We start from the raw sequence: 19,222 nt of genomic DNA, 5'->3' as shown, positions 1-19,222 counted from the left end.
CAGGCTCCCAGAGACCAAGCCAGAAGTCTACGTAAAAAGGTAGTAATTTTTAAAGTGCCGACGCGCTTGAGAGAGGAAGAAAAGTTTGCCGAGGATGCGACCATAAACCAAGCAAGGACCCATTGCATAGCATTTGATTTTTTACTACGAGCTGATAACACACACAGTTGTCTAATAAACTCCTACTAAAATTAGGAAAGGATCAGAACTGCTGTTCGCAAACCAATTGTGCCAGTCTTGCTGCGGGGGGGGGGCGGGCTAAAATGAACTGGACGGACATGTTATGATGCGCGACCGAACGGCTCCTCGGTTAACTGGAAAGTTCTAACAGCGTTGAATCGCATTAACTAAAAAATGATGCCGACTAATTGGTGTCAACAGAATTATCTGAGTATGATTTTAATCCTTACCTACAAACGACACGTTACCCGGTTACCCCCGATCCGATTTTACTTGACCCTGTTCACAATATTGGCCCATTTAGTTGTCGCAAAACTTCGCGTAAGTTCTATGGCCATGTTGTATTGACATTTATTAACCTTGTGCGACACTAGGCCAAATGGTGGGCTAGGTTAATCGACACAAGTGTGGCCAAGGGAAATCAACCAACCCAGGTCAAGCCATTCCAGACCAAGCGAATTATTTGCAGTCACACTTGTTGACGACCTGAGCAAAGAAGAAGTGTACCCTTTGCTTTATCGTTCCATTGGAATGAGTCTTCGTTTGAGCCGCAGGACTTTTTTTTTTTCTTGAAATCGAGCGGAGCGTGGGCGTGCCTGGAGCTAGGGTAATAAGCGTCTATAAGCGTCTCGTTTCCAACCAAAATCGCAGCACATTGATGCATCGTTTCAAACGAAGCGAACCACACCGACCCAGTGAAAACGCATTCTTTCTTTTGACTTGATCGGGTAAACTGCGCTATGGGTTGCGGAGTTCCATCGCCGCCTTGTGGCCAAAACAAGAAACTGCAAAACCCTGGTGCGGAAGATTATTCCTGGGTTTTCTTTTCTGGACCAGGCGTGTCAAACTCCAGTGCGGACCGGCTGCAGGGGCTTCTGGTTTTCATTCCAACTTAAGCTCTTAATTAACATAAATTGATCTGATTATGTGTTCAGTTTGACATATTTAATATTTTTCAAGGTCTTTCACAGTTGATGGTTTTAAAAGTGCACCTGATTCAAGTTACACTAACTGTGAAACATTCTGAGGCCCGAAGAGAAGTGTAAAATGTGTCCAGTTAATCAAATAATTAGACCAATTAAGTAGCTGCCAGCTCAGACAGACATTGCGGCCCTCCAGAAACTGGGTTTGACACCTCTGATCTAGACAGTGTAGAAATATCTGTTTTCAAGGGACAAGGAAACTTACAAAAAGGACCTCTATCCAACCCAACTCATGAGGTTTATTGAACAGGATGCTTTTACATAGATATAAAACATTCCCATACAAACTCATCACATTACAGAGCTAACCGATGCAGCCTTCAACGTAAACACAAACAGTACCCTGAATAACATACCAATTCACTAAGAGAAGGACTGCAGTTAAAAGCTATTCCATATAACATATGCAACATCTCGTGCTTCTTTTCACAACTAGCACTAATGCAAGGAGAGCTAATGCAAGGAGATGAATAGCAGGCAAGATAGTGTTTCTATGCTGCAGTTTTAAACAAATTAAAATGAAGCTGAATGTTTCTTGTGCGGTTTTAATTGCTGGGCCCGTGGCGTGGAGCCTGTAGGGGGCGGTGGTGGGTCAGAATGGACTGGGGCAGCTAGGGCAGGATGCTGGGCATGACCGAGTTCAGGAACACGTCCCCCGAGATGCGTAGGCTGGTGATCTCGTTCAGCTGCTTCACCCTGTGGTTGAACTCCAGCAGGTGAGTCCGATTGACCGCCATTTTGAACTGACCCCCAGTGACCAGGATTGCTATCTGGAAACAAAACGAGATCACGTCACAAACTTAACGGAGCCCCGCCCCCTGCCTGCCTCCCCAACAGTGTGGCCAAGGACAGCACTGAGAAGGAACATTATTATTAATATTATCTTTCTTTCCAGGACCCCCTTATCCAGGGTAACTTACAATTGTTACAAAACTAATACTGGCGATTGTAGAACAGGGCTCTCGAACCCTGATCCTGGAGAGCTGCAGGGCCCTGTCTTGTGTGACTCAGTGACTTAAACTCATTTTTCAGCTTGTTTGGTTTAGCTGCACAGCCAGGGCAGCGAGGGCGGTCCTGTACCTCGAATGGCTGGCCCTCGACGAAGGGGAACTGGGTGAGCTGCCTCTCCTCGGGTCCCCAGCGCCCGTTCACGAAGCTGTTCCGCACCACCGCCTTCTTCCCTTCATCATTGAAGCGGGGGTTGCAGTGGAAGGCGATGTCGTTGCCCCTCTTGAAGTCAATTGTAAAGCTGCGGGAGACGGGGGGGAGCAGACCAGGAGACTGTCAAGTGCATCCCTAAAGGCAGCCAGTTAGTCAAAGGGATGCATTTGTATCCCTGTGAAGTAACTTAACAAAATAGATGGTGAGTAAGTAGATTCAAGAAAATGCACAGAGTCCTTTTCTTCAATCAGTTGCCAGGTTTATTGAAATATGCAGGGAGTCTGGTCCCAGGTACAGGACAAGCAATACTCATCATTACAATGTTTGCATGACATTAAATACCCTTCTGTATAGATGGTCCACCTCCCCTTTCTCTGACACTTAACCAATTGCAAAGGAAATTTAATTTATTGTGTGAGTGAATGAGTGTGTGTGTGTGTGTGTGTGTGTGTGTGCGTGTCTAGTGTGACAACCTCTGAACTCAGTGCATTCTTCACACTCCTGGAGACGAAAGGTCCATACATCTGCCTTTTGTTATCTTCTTGGGACCCCCTTTGATCCTAGTGGCATTATCTCTTTCGATCTCTCTGAAGCCTTTAGAGCCTGTGCTAATTGTAGTCCACAGCATTGTTATCTCATTAGCTTGCAGTCATTGTCGGGCAGTTTGTAGACGCAACGTCTCTATCAATTGTTAGCAGTAAATGCAATTTGAACCAAACAGTCTGCTATCTGCAATATTAGTCTCTTTTCAGAAAAGAACACCAGTATAGCTCTGCTAGTCCACATGCGTAGCAAACTCCTAATGAATTCTCGAGCCATGTTTTCCAACACCCTGCAAATACATACCATTTCATTTCTTACTGTGCTGCAACAGATCAGATCACAGGCTGGCTCTCGCTTAACCGTTTCGTTGCCATGGTTTTGCGTTTAAGAGTTTTAAAGGCTTAGTAGCTCCCTCTCTGAATGGTAGAAAGGACTAGCATTGGCTACAGTTCACGCTCTCTGGATTCTGTTCATTTGGCTGTTCCAGTGTAACTGGAACTGTAATTGTAATTGAAGAGAACATCATTGTGATTATAATTAGAAGGGAGCCCAGGTTGGACTGGTATATAAAATTAGTGAGGAGATATTTAACCTGATGGGTTTGGGCTTGATGGTCCCCACAATGGTGAACAGCAGCTTGTCGTGCACCCCTACCTGGAGTGGCATATCGAAGGGTACAGGCTGTGGGGGAGAGACACAGAGACAGAGACACAGTCAGGAGCTGCTGCTGCAGTGTTCAAAGGGTATTGCATGCCAAGTGCAATCCCTCTGCCATTCACTTTAACTGGGACTCCAGCTCAGGACAGGACAGGGTGAGATCTGCTGCAGCACGCCTGCATTATTCATACTTTCTACACAACTCCAGACTGAACACACCTCAGAACTGGAGAAGCGGTTCTCTACAAATCTACAGAAATGGAAGAGGGAGAGTGTGACTGACAGGAGTACACGTGGACCGTCAGGCGCCTCCAGTGTGTGCTACTCTCAGTAACCTGTGCTAACAAACACCCCCTCGCCAAACGTCACCCAAAGTTACTGCTGGGCTTGGGGAGCATGGTATTAAGATGCAGTATGTAAATGCTACAGTATATTTTCTTCTATAAATATGATGGGACTCACGAGCTGGCTCATCATGGCAGGCTGCGGTTGCTGCCCTCCTGCAGCAGGGAATCCTGGGATAGGGTTGCTGTAACCCATGTTCGGATTCCAGGGACCAGCCGGGTTGCTCACTGTTGGGGCGCTGGAGGCGGAGTCGCCGAACAGGGCGTCCGAGAGCTGCACGGAGATCACGGGACCAAGCAGGGTAACAAGGCATCAGCGTGGAATCATGGGACACAAACACCATTATCATTAAAAAGGCAGCTTGCTATCAGATGGAAAAGTAAATAAATCAGAGCTGACTTAGATGTTTTTCTAGTGGGGTTTTCAGTCATCAGCATCTAGATGAACTGAAGTTTAAAGCTCAGCACACTCAGAATCAGACTCTCCCCCTGAGAGCAACACTCCCCTCACACTGCAGCAAATATCGCATGCCATCTACAGTGTCAAAATAAAGGGAAGCATGGAATGAACTACTCTGTTACACTAGAAGGATTAGACCAGACCGTGCTGTTATTAACTTCAAGTGCAACCAACCACAAACTATTCTCTTTTACAAGGTTTTGGTGGTTCATGGTTTACCATCTTTTTCTCCTTTCCCATGCATTCTTGCGCATGCTTTACCACTTCAAATCATTCTAAACATTCGCAACTCTGCTTCTGCCAATGTCCCCTCCAGCAAACTGGTTTAAACACGACCAGCACGTTGTCTTTCACAGGGTTACAGCACAAACACATTGCCAGGGCTGAGGCAGTGTTGCAGGGGGGTGGGCAGGTCACTGGCTCCACTCTGCTGTGTCTGTCGTATTCAACCCCATTCTGAGAGCTCTATTGAGGCTTCAGGTGGGCCCAGGTGTGTGGCGACTGAAACAGCACACTGATATTTCAGAACTGCTCCAGGAGTGGGAAAGGGAAACAGGTGACTTACATTCAGTCCATCGCTCATTTTTATTGTATTGATCCTGAAACAAAAAGAAAAGAACACTGATGAAGGAAGACGCGGTCCAGAACGGTCCAGTTTACCGGATCTCATTTTGGGACGCGTCTCATGCTATGATATAATTACTGGGCCAGCTTATGAGATGTTTATACATGCCTGTGGAGATGAGAGGCTAGTGTATTAACCACACATAGCACCTGGCTCAGAGTAACAATCTCTTGCTGTGTAACTAGACCCTGCTTTGTCTAATGCCTGAGGGAGGGGAAGGTCGAGTCTGGTTACAGGATTCTCAGAGGGAGATGCATTGAGCAGGGAGGTCTGACTCACTAACCACACCCTGCTTGCGCTCAATCTGCACTCTGTCTTTTAAAAAGAACAATCCTGTCCTTGAATAGCTTGAAGATGATGATGATGGGCAATACTTAAAACATTTCTAGAGATGTGTACAAAACTACAGGGATGTTCATCTCATTGTTCCATAGAATATGAAAGGTACTATTCCCTCATTTCTATAGAGCTATAAAGACATGTCTATAGAATAGTCCTGGTAATCAAACCTGATTTGTAAAGAATCCCGGCAAGCCTATAGATTTCTATAGAATAAACCGGGTGTGTCCAATCAGGGTCCTGGGGGAGTGCCACTCCAGGTTTAACAGGTAAAATTAGATAATTAAATACTCCAGGGTCTGGATAGGGGTTTAATGGTTTCAATTAAACAAATTTAGAACAGGTTTGAAACAAAGATTCGTATAGTCTGTCCCCCCAATTCCAGGTGATTCAACACTTTTGTCCCTAGCTAGACATTAAAAATATGTCTACAGAATGTCATTTTTATTATATATAACTAGGACAGATCTGCAGGCCTGTTTTGTTTTTTCAGCAGGGAAAATGGATTCAAAGAAAACCAGCACGATAAACAGAGCAGGTAATTGTATTTAAATTCGGTTTTGCAGGCCGCCTGCAACAACTAGTCGCTATTACGCAACACCAACACTAGACTCTTAGATTTCAAAATCTATTGCACATCACTACTGCAATGCATTCATCCCCCTTAAATTAATTCATTACACCGTTAAACAACTGACCGCACTGTACAAGACAACGACACGTTACACCGATTCGATTTCCTCACCACTTCGAGAAACTTGATAATTGAATACCCGTGTTTATATGTAATGATGCATCATTTAATGTTAACTCGGACTCAACATAAATACGTGAGACTCTATAGCTGCGGCATCTCCGAGTTAAAATAATCGTATTGCTTTCATGTTTGGTCAATTTCACATAAACAGTAATTCTGTTCGGAAAAAGTTTTACATAGAAGAGCTCGTACGGTACTGGAAGAGACGACGACAGAGCAGAACACAAGTTCCTCTGCCCGCTTATATTACCAGTGCAGTTCGAGCTGACAGACCAGCCCAGCGAGCGATCGGCTCCACTCCACGGCGCTGGCACGTTTGTGAGTTCGTTTTTGATTCCAGCTTTGCCAAAAAAAAACGTTAACTCTGGTATCCAGGACAAAAAAGAATCAACTATAATAATACAAAATTAATGGCCTTACCTTACTGCGATTACCGGAGCCGGTACGAGCAGTCTCTACAGACAGGTAAACCGGAGCAGGGAGTCCTTGCAGAGGGGGGTATTATAGGACTCGGGCCGCTCCTCCCTCGACTAAAGGACTAGTTTTTGGGTTTTTTTGGGGGGGTGTTAGTAGACACGCCCATTCATAACGCAGACTGGGTAGATCCAGCTATTGTGAACATATTACCCATGTAATGACGTCATGATGTGGTTCCCTCTTTGCTTTTTTCGGAATCACGAAGCGTCACGCCCGGTTTATGCATGTTAGACTATCGTAAAGCAAAGTCCCTAGTATTTAACCGGGCTCTTTCATATTACTTCTGATGTGTTTTCAAGAAGTTTGATTTCCCCATTTAAAAAAAAGAAAGATAGAGCCCCGGGGATCAGACTGCTATGCGATGGGAGTCTTATTTCCACCCCTGAACCCATATGTAGTAATTCATTCAATATTGCCATTTTCTATCCATATTCAGATCGTTTTACTTTGTGAAAATGGTGTAATCGACTTTTCATGTATGAACATGGATATAAAACCATGTACATGTATGCTGTGTCAGCATTCTGACAATCGCAGCGTGGGTTCATAGTCCTGATACTCAAACCTCCACATTTCACGAGCACAGCTAAACTGGGCACGCCTGAGTTTGTCTTTCCATTGCCAGTGACCGGGAGCGCCTCCTCTATTATTTGAGCTCAGCTCCGTGCTCACTGCCTGGGCCTGTCCAGACTGCATGCCTTTGTCCCTACGTGTCTTACTGTGATGGAACCTGTCGAGTCAGATATACTGCACTAAGCTTTGCTCCACCGCAGCGTTTTTACACCTGCTATGGTTACACTCAGCCCTTAACTATCTCTTATTTTTCATAAAGTACAACTTTCCATGGTAGTGAAACAAAACAGAGAAACAAACAGCTCACAGGCACTCCGGAGACTTGACACGATATTACTTGGGAAGTCTGGATCGAAGTTTGAAAAATGCACAGGTGTCTTTCTCCTTTCAAAAGTTAATCACAAACTGGAGTACATGCTTTGACAATATGCAAACACACCTGTACAGGTGTTCTATCTAAAATGTTACCAGTATAACAAAAAGAATACTGGTAAAATCTAACCGCAGCAAGTATCGTCGTACACTTTCCAGGAGGGAGCGACAAGTCTGTACTTCAAATTAATATTCTGAGTTGTTTATTACAAGTTTTGTCTTGATGGATTCAATTGCATTGTGAATTAAACTTTTTTAGAGGGTTGTTAAAGGCGGCATATATAGGTAGGCGGACACGCGTATGGGGGTGCCTCTCTGTCTGTATCAATGTATATGAAACCCCAACATGGGGATATATAGGAAGGCGGACACACGTATGGGGTTGCCTCTCTGTCTGTATCAATGTATATGAAACCCCAGCATGGGGATATATAGGGAGGCGGACACGCGTATGGGGGTGCCTCTCTGTCTGTATCAATGTATATGAAACCCCAGCATGGGGATATATAGGGAGGCGGACGCGCATATGGGGGTGCCTCTCTGTCTGTATCAATGTATATGAAACCCCAGCATGGGGATATATAGGGAGGCGGACACGCGTATGGGGGTGCCTCTCTGTCTGTATCAGTGTATATGAAACCCCAGCATGGGGATATATAGGGAGGCGGACACGCGTATGGGGGTGCCTCTCTGTCTGTATCAGTGTATATGAAACCCCAGCATGGGGATATATAGGGAGGCGGACACGCGTATGGGGGTGCCTCTCTGTCTGTATCAGTGTATATGAAACCCCAGCATGGGGATATATAGGGAGGCGGACACGCGTATGGGGGTGCCTCTCTGTCTGTATCAATGTATATGAAACCCCAGCATGGGGATATATAGGGAGGCGGACACGCGTATGGGGGTGCCTCTCTGTCTGTATCAATGTATATGAAACCCCAGCATGGGGATATATAGGGAGGCGGACACGCGTATGGGGGTGCCTCTCTGTCTGTATCAGTGTATATGAAACCCCAGCATGGGGATATATAGGGAGGCGGACACGCGTATGGGGGTGCCTCTCTGTCTGTATCAGTGTATATGAAACCCCAGCATGGGGATATATAGGGAGGCGGACACGCGTATGGGGGTGCCTCTCTGTCTGTATCAGTGTATATGAAACCCCAGCATGGGGATATATAGGGAGGCGGACACGCGTATGGGGGTGCCTCTCTGTCTGTATCAATGTATATGAAACCCCAGCATGGGGATATATAGGGAGGCGGACACGCGTATGGGGGTGCCTCTCTGTCTGTATCAATGTATATGAAACCCCAGCAATGGTGTGTCACGCGCACATTCTTAAACTCAAGAAAGTAATCCACACACTGTAAAGCAGTCATTTCAATATGCTTTACCATGATACTAACAGCTGGTTTGCTTCCCTGATGAAATCGCGCTCTACACCACTCCTTTATCCGTTGCCATTTCTGCTCCTGCGTTCCGCACACACAGCTAGTCATGCTGATGGATGTAATTTCAAATTCCACAGCCACGGCCCATTTTTTTTTTTTTTATATCTATCATAGTCTTTAAATAACTCAAGCGTTAAACTTTGTGAATTACAATGATAGCATGATGACCCTGCAGTTCTGGCCAAAAGTTTAGCATTACCTAGAATTTTAGGATTAGAACAGAATGAATAAACAACAACAACAACAAATATGAACATAATTTAGACCTTCGATTTATTTAACATCATATAATCAAAGAAACTACAAAAGGATATCGCAAGTCTCTGGGAAGCTGTAATAGTGGTACAGCATTTCAGGTTAGATTTTGAAATGTCAGATTGTTCAATTGTCATTTTTTCGTTAAGTATATGAAAAAAATACAAAGCAGCATGTAATTCAACATGTTAATGTAACTTTATTCAGCAGAGTTTATGAAGCAAAATTAGTTGATTATATAGGGTGATCCCAAAGCTTTGCACATGTCTGTTTATTATTCTAAAGCAGGGGTCTCCAATCCCTGTCCAACTGTATCCTAAATTATTTAATTAGACCAGTTAAGTGTTTATTAGAATCTTAATTGGTCCAATTAAGTAATTTAGGGTACAGTTAGAACAAAAACCAGGAGGGACACCAACCGTCCAGGTCCAGGATTGGAGACCCCTACTCTAAAGACATAAAATTATGTAGAAAGGTATATTGCAAGGATGGCCAATCGCAGTCCTGCAGAGAAATTCCACCCCTGGTCTTTGTTCTACTCCTGTTCCAAGTTGTTTAATTGAACCAATTAACCCTGCATCCAGACCCTGGAGTATTTAATTGTCTCGTTTTACATGTTAAACCAGGAGTAGAATTCCCTCAGCACCGTGATTGGACATCCACGGTTTATTCTATAGGCCTCCAGGAATCAGAGCTGATGAAAGCTGGTCCCAAGATGAGCAGAAATGAAGATTTAAAATGCATATACTGTCCACTCTGCGGCTGCCTGCGGGGATCATCTCTGACGGCTTGAACTTGCTGGAGTGCAGGCTGCAGTTTACCGGTCCCTTTCTGCAGGGAGAACGCACAGTCCCAGGGACCCAGATTCCTTCCACTAATTATCCAGAGGAATGGGATTCCTCCGCAGTCTCAAAACGTACAACTCTGGACAAGAAATATGCATCACGCTACAGAATGAACTCAGTTTACAGTCGAATAAAACCTGCTGAATAATGATACGTTAACATATTGAATTACATACCACTTTGAGGTTTCTATAGATTTAACAAAAAACTGACAAAAATGGAAAAATGTGACATTTCGAACCCTAACGTGAATTACTGTACTGCTATTATGGCTCCCTGTACTTTTGTGATGATTATTATTATTTTTAATTACGTCTCAGTCCTAGGTGATGTCAATCATTTGGTCGCAGCTGTTGGTATATAACAGACAGCAGAGAGCAACTGCTGCTGGTAAAAACTACCTTCCACAATGAGATACTGTAGTCTGAGAGCTATGTCAGTTTCCCTGGAGACGAGGGTGGGGTTTGTAAACTGGGCTTAGCTGCTAAACAGGCTTTCTCTTATACGTGTGTCTGGCACTGAAAAAGAATGCGTGCCTGCGGGTAAATGCAGCTAGTTTACAAACGCTCAGGAATCTGGCAGGCCAGCTTCTAGAACCTCCTCCAAGCTTCTAGAACTGCCTCAGTGTCTGTATACACTGACAAATATCGAACCATTTCCAATTCATGCACTGGAGTTTTAGCCTCATGTATAAAATAACAAACTGCATCTGAATTGTAATGAAAAGCTCAGCAGCCATTCACAAAACACTGAGCTGTTTAAATGGATTCCACTCAACCACGCAATGTCAGCTATGCATACGGGTGTAGCTACGCATATCAGTGCTGGGGTTTCTACCGAGCTGGCTCGACGTTTCTACATGGTGCAGCATTTTAAACATTTTATTACAAACTGAAAAACAGTTATTTTATTCAAAATGATATGGTACGATATAATAATGATTAAAAAACACACACAGGCATCATCCTTCAGGTCACACGGCAGTGCTCCAGCATCATTTCCCAATTCACTGACAGTAAACTGCACACCTGACATTCTTTACTGCACACAGGCCTGTCACAGATTCACTGCCCTGTCTATGACAAGATCTGTCTCGTGCAAATCAGACAGGGCAACAACAAGGGAGCACTGCACAAGTGTTCTGGATACATGGGAAGAGAACGCAGGTTTGAGAATCTAACTTACAGCATGTTACTGTCAATACCTAAAGGGAAAATACATTGTCAACACAGCAGTACTTTTTTCTGATTGTGTCTGTGTTTGGGGGGGGAGGGTCCTTCTTTAGCGGGAATATCCTAGGCAGGAATCCCACAGCAGTCAGTGGCAGAAAATGGATTTAATGCGCCCCAGGAAGACTAGCACAAAGCTTCATTCCAGGCTGGTCTGTATTTTGCTGAATTTAGGGCTAAAAGACCCACAGTAGCTGTTGCCTTCGGCTACCAATGGCTGGTTTCACAGATCTCTGACTACCTTTCCTAAAGTGACATGGGATAGTCCAGGATTAGCGCTGGCCAGGATGCTAGCCACCCATAAAGGAGCTTGAGTGGATTATCAGGGCATCAAGCCAGCATGCACCTGCAGGACACAATACCAATTTCTCAAATCAGTAACAACTGCAACCAGAAAACACTCACTCCATCCCAGCAAAGAGGGACAGACAATGTCCTTAAGAGACATAGCAAAACAAAACCAAAAAAAAAAAGTAAAACAGGCGTAATATAACCAGTCTCCATGCAGGCAGCAGTACATACTAACAGTACCTCCCAGCATTCAATCTTTCTGATTCTGATCACTGCATAGCACACAGTGCCCCTGGTGGCTGGACACTGAAACTAATTGAATTATTTATCTAAATGCACATAATAGCACCAGTGGTCATCTCATAGTTAAAGGGGCAGTCTGGATGTGATTTGTTTTTGTTCCCCCAGTGCAAGGGAGGTATGAAACCGCACTGGTTTTCAGACTCGAACTGCAGAACAATGTTGATTGGTTGCTTTGAACAGCTTCTGCATGACAAAGCGTTCTGCCCACATTACAGTCTATAGCAGAGCAGAAATATAATCTGTTTACATTTTTTGAAAATTAGCCACACACCAAATTATTTTCTAGTAATGAGAACTGGACACAACCTTACTGTTTGTAACTAGGGAAACAGAAGTGCGCTAATGAAGAAGCAACCAATAGCTTAGCATGCGTTTCCAGCCTGAAAACGGGTGCGCAATCAGCAGCCACATTGTGAAGGGGTTCTAGCCCAAAGGACTGGGCTGGTTTTCTATCTGGAGCCCTGATTCCAGGGAGGGTTGCTCAGAGGGAAGCTGGGTAACAGGGGCTCGTGGTTGGGAGGGGTCCTAGACCATGCTGGGCGCCACCACGGACAGCTTGATGTCTCCTTGGACTCGCAGCAGCGTGACCTCGTTCAGGGCTTTGAACCGGTACCGGAACTCCAGCAGGTGAAGTCCATTCACCGCCACCTTGAACATCGCCTCCTCACACAGGACCTTGATCTGGGGAGAGCAGGAACATAGTGCTGAGCAGTGCTGGGCTACAAACTCACTGCAGCGATGCTGCACCCAGTCCTGGACTTCAGGACCAGCCTCAGTGAAGTCGATCAGTGAAATAATCAGCAGGCAGGAGCAATCAGGCTTCCGCTAAATAAAGTGTTCCTCTCCTATCGCTGAATGACAATTCCTCCTAACACTGAACCTTGGTGTGAGGCTTATTCAAGCTGTGATGAGTTCAGTGCAGATCAAGCAGGTAGCTCCTGCTCGTTTCTATAATATACAGACACAAGCACAGCTCTGAAATATGTGAGCTTTCACCTGTTCTACACAGGGGGGTCAGAGGAGTGCCTGTTTGTCCTGGCTGTAGAGACAATGTGTACCCTGCAGAGCAGGGGTGGTCAACCCTGGTCCTGGCGAGCCACAATCCTGCCACCTTTAAATCATCAATGCCTACAGACCTGGAAAGCATGTAGTGTTGTCCAATTAAGAAAATCATTGCAAATTCAGGGAGGAACGAAAACCACAAGACCCTGCGGCTCTCCAGGACCAGGACTGCCCCCTGCTGTAGAGTGCCTTCAGTTCCATTAGCGAGGACAGGATCTGAAAGTGCCTGCAGCTTTATTAAAAGTGAAAGCCCCCCGCCGCCCCACTCATACCTCGAATGGCTTCCCGGGGATGAAGGGGAAACCCCCCTGCCTCTCCTCGGCCCCCCAGCACCCTTGCAGACAGGCGTTCCTCACCACCACTTTCTCATCGAACCGGGGGTTGAAGTGGAACACGGAGTCTGTGCCTCGCAAAAAATCAAAGTGGAATCTGGACGAGAAAAACATGCCCTTCAGTTTAAACTCTTTCAGGCATGAAATATTGAAAAAAAAAGTTATTTTGAACACATAGTAAATACATTTTTCATTGACATTTAAATCCCATTGATTTCTATGGATTGCATTGCATTGCATGACACTGCGCTGGTTTAGAGACAGGACTGGAGGACTGGCATGCTGTTCACTTTACCTGACTGGGTTCTTCGTGGTCTCTCCGGTGATGGTGATCAGCAGACGAGGCATTAACCCAGCCTGTAGGGGAAGCTCATAGGGCACTCGCTGCAAGGACAATGGACAGCGTTTTAGAGTCTCATTGATATTTCACTTAAAGATAAATATACAATACCTAATCAACTGGTCCTTTCTGCTGGGTGCCGAATTATACAGGTCGGTGGCAGGATGCCACTGGTGTGAAGGGTGTTTTTAACACTAACTATGCACTTGGCCAGGAAACACCACTGCTGGATATTGTACAGTCTACAGCTATTCCGGAATTCCCACTGGCTACCTGAAGCCTTTCACACCTAGAGGGCTTCAGACACAGACAATTCAAGGTCTATTTCAAAATATATGCTGTATTCTCGCTGGCCACCCATGCTGTCATGCAGTGGTGTGGTTAGTGTGCTCCAGTGTTCTCCAGGCTCTCGTGCACACACAGAAGTGGTTTGGTCTATACTGATCACAGGATGGCGTTTCAAATCAATGTGATGGCTAGCACTGGAGGTGGTGTTCCGGCCCCAGGTTCATGGTATAGTCCTGTATCCTATCAGATACTCACCAGAGCTCCGGCCGGTCCAGAGGGAGGGGCGATCGGTGCAGCAGGGCCCCCGAAGTACGAGGACGGCCCGGAAGGGGCAGGGAATGACCCCCAGGGGCCCGCAGGACCCGGTCCGAACGAGCCAGGCTGGGCGGGTTGGGGGCCTGGGGGAAATGGTTGGGAAGCAGGGGGACCCCAGGTACCGGGTGGGGGTCCAAATGGGCCGCTGGGTGTTTGGAACGGGCCCCCGGCGAAAGGGCCAGAGGAAGGAGGGAAGGCTCCAGGGGCCTGTCCACCAGAGCTGGGGTAGGGAAACTGTCCAGGGGCCCCAGGGCCTGCTGGAAACTGTCCTGGAGCTGATGGGGCACCAGGATACTGTCCAGGGCCCCCTGCTGCAGGAAACTGTCCAGGGCCCCCTGCTGCAGGAAACTGTCCTGTAGCTGATGGGGCACCAGGATACTGTCCAGGGCCCCCTGCTGCAGGAAACTGTCCAGGGGCCCCAGGGCCTGCTGGAAACTGTCCTGGAGCTGATGGGGCACCAGGATACTGTCCAGGGCCCCCTGCTGCTGGATACTGTCCAGGGGCCCCAGGGCCTGCTGGAAACTGTCCTGGAGCTGATGGGGCACCTGGATACTGTCCAGGGCCCCCTGCTGCTGGATACTGTCCAGGAGCCCCAGGGCCTGCTGGAAACTGTCCTGGAGCTGATGGGGCACCAGGATACTGTCCAGGGCCTCCTGCTGCTGGATACTGTCCAGGAGCCCCAGGGCCTGCTGGATACTGACCAGGAGCCCCAGGGCCCCCCCCTGCTGGGTACTGCCCTGGGGCGGAGGGCTGGCTAGGGGCAGAGGGCCCAGAGGAGGGTGGGAACTGTGGAGCTCCGGGGGGATTGCTCCAGGGGGCAGAGTTGGGCCATGCTGGGTTGGCCGGGGCAGCAGGGTGGGTGTTGCTGACTTTGGAGGCTTTGCCTGGGGAGTCCTCCAGTAATGCGTCTGCAAGCTGGGGGAGGGAAAGGCAGAAGTCTCTCAGCACAGATCACTGTGTCACATCAGGACTGAACTACAGGTTACATGAATTGCCACACAATGGTTCCTATTCACATTCTCTCTTCATTTTTACAATCACTGCTATGTTTTACTATAATAATATGTTGCTGTATCAGAATCTGCCCTGGCATTATCTGGGCCTGTATAACCCTAGCTGCCAGCTCTTTTTCTTCAATTCCTGATTCCGTGTGATCAGATCACATGATGCAGTGAACTTTCAGCTACTTTCACCTGGTCTACAGCAATAGCAAGAAGCAGGCTGGATCGGCATGAAGGCTGTCTATATAAGAGGAGTCCCCTATCTCTGTAGCCAGCAAGCTGGAGAAAAATGGTTTACACTTACCGAAAAATCATCCATGGTCCTGAAAAATAACAAAGATTAAGACATGTTAGTACATTAAAAAAAAAAAAATGCAAAAATCAGAACCCCTAAAAACAGGTAATATTTACACAGGCATCAATACCACGAACCAGCAGAGCAGCAGTATATTAAACAAATACTTGTGCCTAGTTTCATCAAAACCTGACTTGAGGTTCCCAAGATATAGCCTGCCAACGCTCCCCTAAAATATTTATTTATTTATTTATTTATTTTAAAGTGTGTGTCACACATTCACATGTTTTGGAACTTGCTGTTATAAATGTCAAGTCAATGTTTTATCACAATTGCGCAAGATTTTTTGAACAGATCCCAAATGACCCTTGGAGCTCATACCAAGTTTCTTTATTATTGGATGGGTGGTTCTCTGGAGATCGCTATCGTTCAAGAATGCTGTAGTTCAAGACTGCACCCATATGCAGCATGGATCTGATCTATATAACGCAATACAGGACAGATATAGGCTGCATTTTGGGGGAGAAACTGAAGATTAAAAACAGGGGCTGTCTTTATAAACCTAGCATTTCAAATATTCTCTGGATTAAAGTTTAATATAAACCCAGGCATGGAAATAAGACTCCCAATGCATGACAGTTTCTGATTTGACTAGGAGTTGAATAAGATTCACATTCAAGCTTGTTCCTTTTACACTGGGGCTCATCAAGCACATAAAACCTGGAATGGGTGAAACTACTAGGCAACAGGAGTCTGATTTCCAACCCTACACTCTAAAGAAAAGGGAAGGACTCTTACAGTATGTGATGAATGAGTAAGCACTCACTGTAGCAAGGAAAGCTTTGGTCATGTGAATGTTTTGTCACGCAGATTAAATGCAAAGGTAACGTCATTTAAACACTGCCATGGATAAAACAGCCAATAATAACAGTAACTGTGTATCAGACTTCAATCAGGATTATGCCACATCACAGTGTGCAAACATGAGCACTCCCTGTACTGTGTGGCCTTACCAGCAACCCCCTCACACTGCCAGGTCTACGGGGCAAGCCCCTTTGGGTTCTCCCAGCTTGTGTTTGCAAATCCCCATGGAAACCCTACACCAGGGGGCTCCACTGCTGCTTTAAGAAGTATAATCAGGTAGCTTGAGACCTTGTCAGAGTGTAATAACGGGATCAGTTTAACATTAACATACGTTAACAAAGACCTTGACTAGACCTGTCCACACCACTCTGATTGTGAATGAAGTGAACCAGCTGCCTAACGTACTTAACCACGTCTACATTCAATTAAACACTCTCGAGTGCTCCGGGAGGATCAATCTCATAATTAAGAGCACGCTGGAAATAAGGTCCCAGACTGGCATTGACGAGATGGTACTGAAACGCGACACAACACTGTCTCTGTCTGCTCTCTCTCACTTTAAAACAATGATTCCACCGTGTAACACATTTTTTATTTTTTTTTGTTCCTGGGTAGTAAGTGTTATTTCCTAATTGCTTATGTCTCAAAAGTATAGAAATGGCTATTATTCCCCACACTTTTCTTTTGTGACCAGAACAGTGATATTTTGAAATGTACCTATTTTCCAGAACATTCCAGATAGAGTCAGTGCTGAGTAAACTTGGAGTAACTTCTAGAACTTTCTAGAACTTTCCAGTAATATAAATAGTAGTATAAATACAGGGGCCTTAAGCCCACCAGTTCAGTTTAGTTCCAGCTGCCTAAGTGGATACATATCTGCATTTTTCTGAGATGGCATCAAGAGGCTGCAATGGTGGCATTCCTGATGGGTCTCCAAGGCGGTTTTACCAAGTTTCCCTGCTATCTTTGCCTTTGGGACAGCAGGGACACCAAGGCGCACTACCACAGACGGGACTGGCCACAGCAGACCGAGTTCTCTGTGGGGAGGAACAACGTCAAGTGGGAGCCACTGGTGGACCCCTGGAAGGTGCTGATGCCACCACTGCACATCAAATTGGGCCTTATGAAACAATTTGTCAGAGCTCTAGATAAGGAGTCGGCAGCCTTCAAGTACCTTCAAGACTTCTTCCCTAAGCTGTCTGAGGCAAAGGTCAAAGCCGCTGTCTTCGTCGGACCACAGATAAAGAAGATCCTGGAGTGCAATGAATTCCCCAAGATGCTCACTAGTAAGGAGAAAGCGGCTTGGAACAGCTTTGTCGCAGTGGTTCGGGGCTTCCTGGGCAATCACAAGGCCGAAAACTATGTGGAGCTGGTTGAGACGCTGGTGAAGAACTACGGCACAATGGGCTGTAGGATGTCCCTCAAAGTCCATACCCTTGATGCTCATCTTGATAAATTCAAGGAAAACATGGGAGCGTACTCAGAGGAGCAAGGCAAGCGCTTCCACCAGGATATACTGGACTTTGAATGACGCTACCAAGGACAGTATAACGAGAACATGATGGGAGACTACATTTGGGGGCTGATTCGTGAAAGTGATTTACAGTATAATCATAAATCCCAAAAAACTACTCACTTCTAAATCTTTTGTAGTCATTTTTGTATTACTTTAGTATAAATACATGTTAATTTGGATTCATATGTTGTTTTTTTCTGACTTTATGTGAACGAAAAGACACAAATTCGGCCGTTTTCTCATTGGAAATAGGTCAATTTCAAAATATCACTGTCTTGGTCACAAAAGCAAAGTTTGTGGGGAATAATAGCCATTTTCTATACGTTTGAGGCATAAGCAATTAGGAAATAACATTTACTACCCAGGAACAAAAATTGTGTTACACAGTGTTCTCAACTCTGAGCTGATCATAGCCAATCCAGGATCACAATGAGTGAGAAAGACAGTGCAAGGAGTTCATTAAAACAAAGCGGCCGATAAGAAACTGGGGTGCTACAGGACTGCCCAATCAAATCATTGTGCGAATCCTACCTGAAGTACCGCTGCCTCACACCAGTGCTGCCTTGTCCTTACTAAACGACTGGCCAGGTCCTTAACTTCTAAATCAATTCACACACGTTAAACCCGGAACACCAGTCTAGGGCCGGGGTTACCGACCGTTACCCCGTTACTGTCGGGCGGTGCGTTAAAAAGGGGTTACCTGGCTAAACTGGTCGCATTTTGCTTAGAATCTGCGCAGAATGGTCTCTGTGAACGCACCCTGTATGTAGCTCCCTATATAACCAGCGGGATGCGACAGCTTTGCTAAACACAGTATGTTTGATAGATAGGTAGGTAGCAGTAGTACAGAGAAAGACAGTGTCATCGTGTAACTTGATTTATTCCAATTACACTAAACTCGTTCCCGAATCGGAGACGGTAACGCAGCCTACTGAAATTAAATCGAAAGTAGTTTATGTTTACGAGTAGAGACATCTTGAATGTTGCAACCATTCTGTTTTCCAAGTAATAAATGCGTTTTAAAAGTTGTTAAAACACACCACTGCACGTCATGACATTTAACACGCTAATAATATACACGAGTCGAAGTGCTACACTGGTCATGTTTTACAAACGAAACGAGCGTGACGATGTTTAATAATTGCTGTTTGACAGCTTATATTACGTGATTTTTACAGTCTCCGCTCGCAACACTACATTTAAACGAGCTCTTGTAACGCTGGAAATGTAATTAACTTACCAAGTAAAGCAGTGTTTGTATTTCCGAGCCCCGCACCGCCCTGTACGCAACTGAAGAGAAACTCGGGCAAGGAAAGTGACGGCTGCAGGAAGAGAGAGGGATCGGCTCGGAGTGGCAG

At 45.8% G+C, this 19,222-nt stretch overlaps 2 protein-coding genes across 3 annotated transcripts; both read right to left on the bottom strand.

Moving 5' to 3' along the window:
* Window positions 1-1,382: 1,382 nt before the first annotated feature.
* On the bottom strand, window positions 1,383-6,557 carry LOC121324934 (galectin-3-like). Of its 2 annotated transcripts, XM_041267140.1 has the most exons (6): window positions 6,470-6,557; window positions 4,894-4,927; window positions 3,987-4,142; window positions 3,460-3,548; window positions 2,244-2,412; window positions 1,383-1,933 (listed from the first exon to the last, which is right to left on the bottom strand). In XM_041267140.1, exons 2-6 carry the CDS (start codon window positions 4,909-4,911, stop codon window positions 1,775-1,777), a joined length of 591 nt encoding a protein of 196 aa, XP_041123074.1. In that variant the 5' UTR covers window positions 4,912-4,927; window positions 6,470-6,557; the 3' UTR covers window positions 1,383-1,774. The 2 variants fall into 2 exon arrangements, with proteins under 2 accessions (XP_041123074.1, XP_041123073.1); XM_041267139.1 differs by lacking the exons at window positions 4,894-4,927; window positions 6,470-6,557 and adding an exon at window positions 4,548-4,867.
* A 4,363-nt stretch (window positions 6,558-10,920) lies between these two features.
* Window positions 10,921-19,222, bottom strand: LOC121324933 (galectin-3-like). Its single transcript, XM_041267138.1, has 6 exons — window positions 19,105-19,222; window positions 15,494-15,512; window positions 14,129-15,103; window positions 13,541-13,629; window positions 13,186-13,342; window positions 10,921-12,532 (listed from the first exon to the last, which is right to left on the bottom strand). Exons 2-6 carry the CDS (start codon window positions 15,506-15,508, stop codon window positions 12,377-12,379), a joined length of 1,392 nt encoding a protein of 463 aa, XP_041123072.1. The 5' UTR covers window positions 15,509-15,512; window positions 19,105-19,222; the 3' UTR covers window positions 10,921-12,376.

Source organism: Polyodon spathula, chromosome 12 (genome assembly GCF_017654505.1).
Source record: "Polyodon spathula isolate WHYD16114869_AA chromosome 12, ASM1765450v1, whole genome shotgun sequence".
NCBI lineage: Eukaryota > Metazoa > Chordata > Actinopteri > Acipenseriformes > Polyodontidae > Polyodon > Polyodon spathula.
Note: the sequence above shows the minus strand (reverse complement) of the source record. Positions and strands in the feature narration are given on the sequence as shown.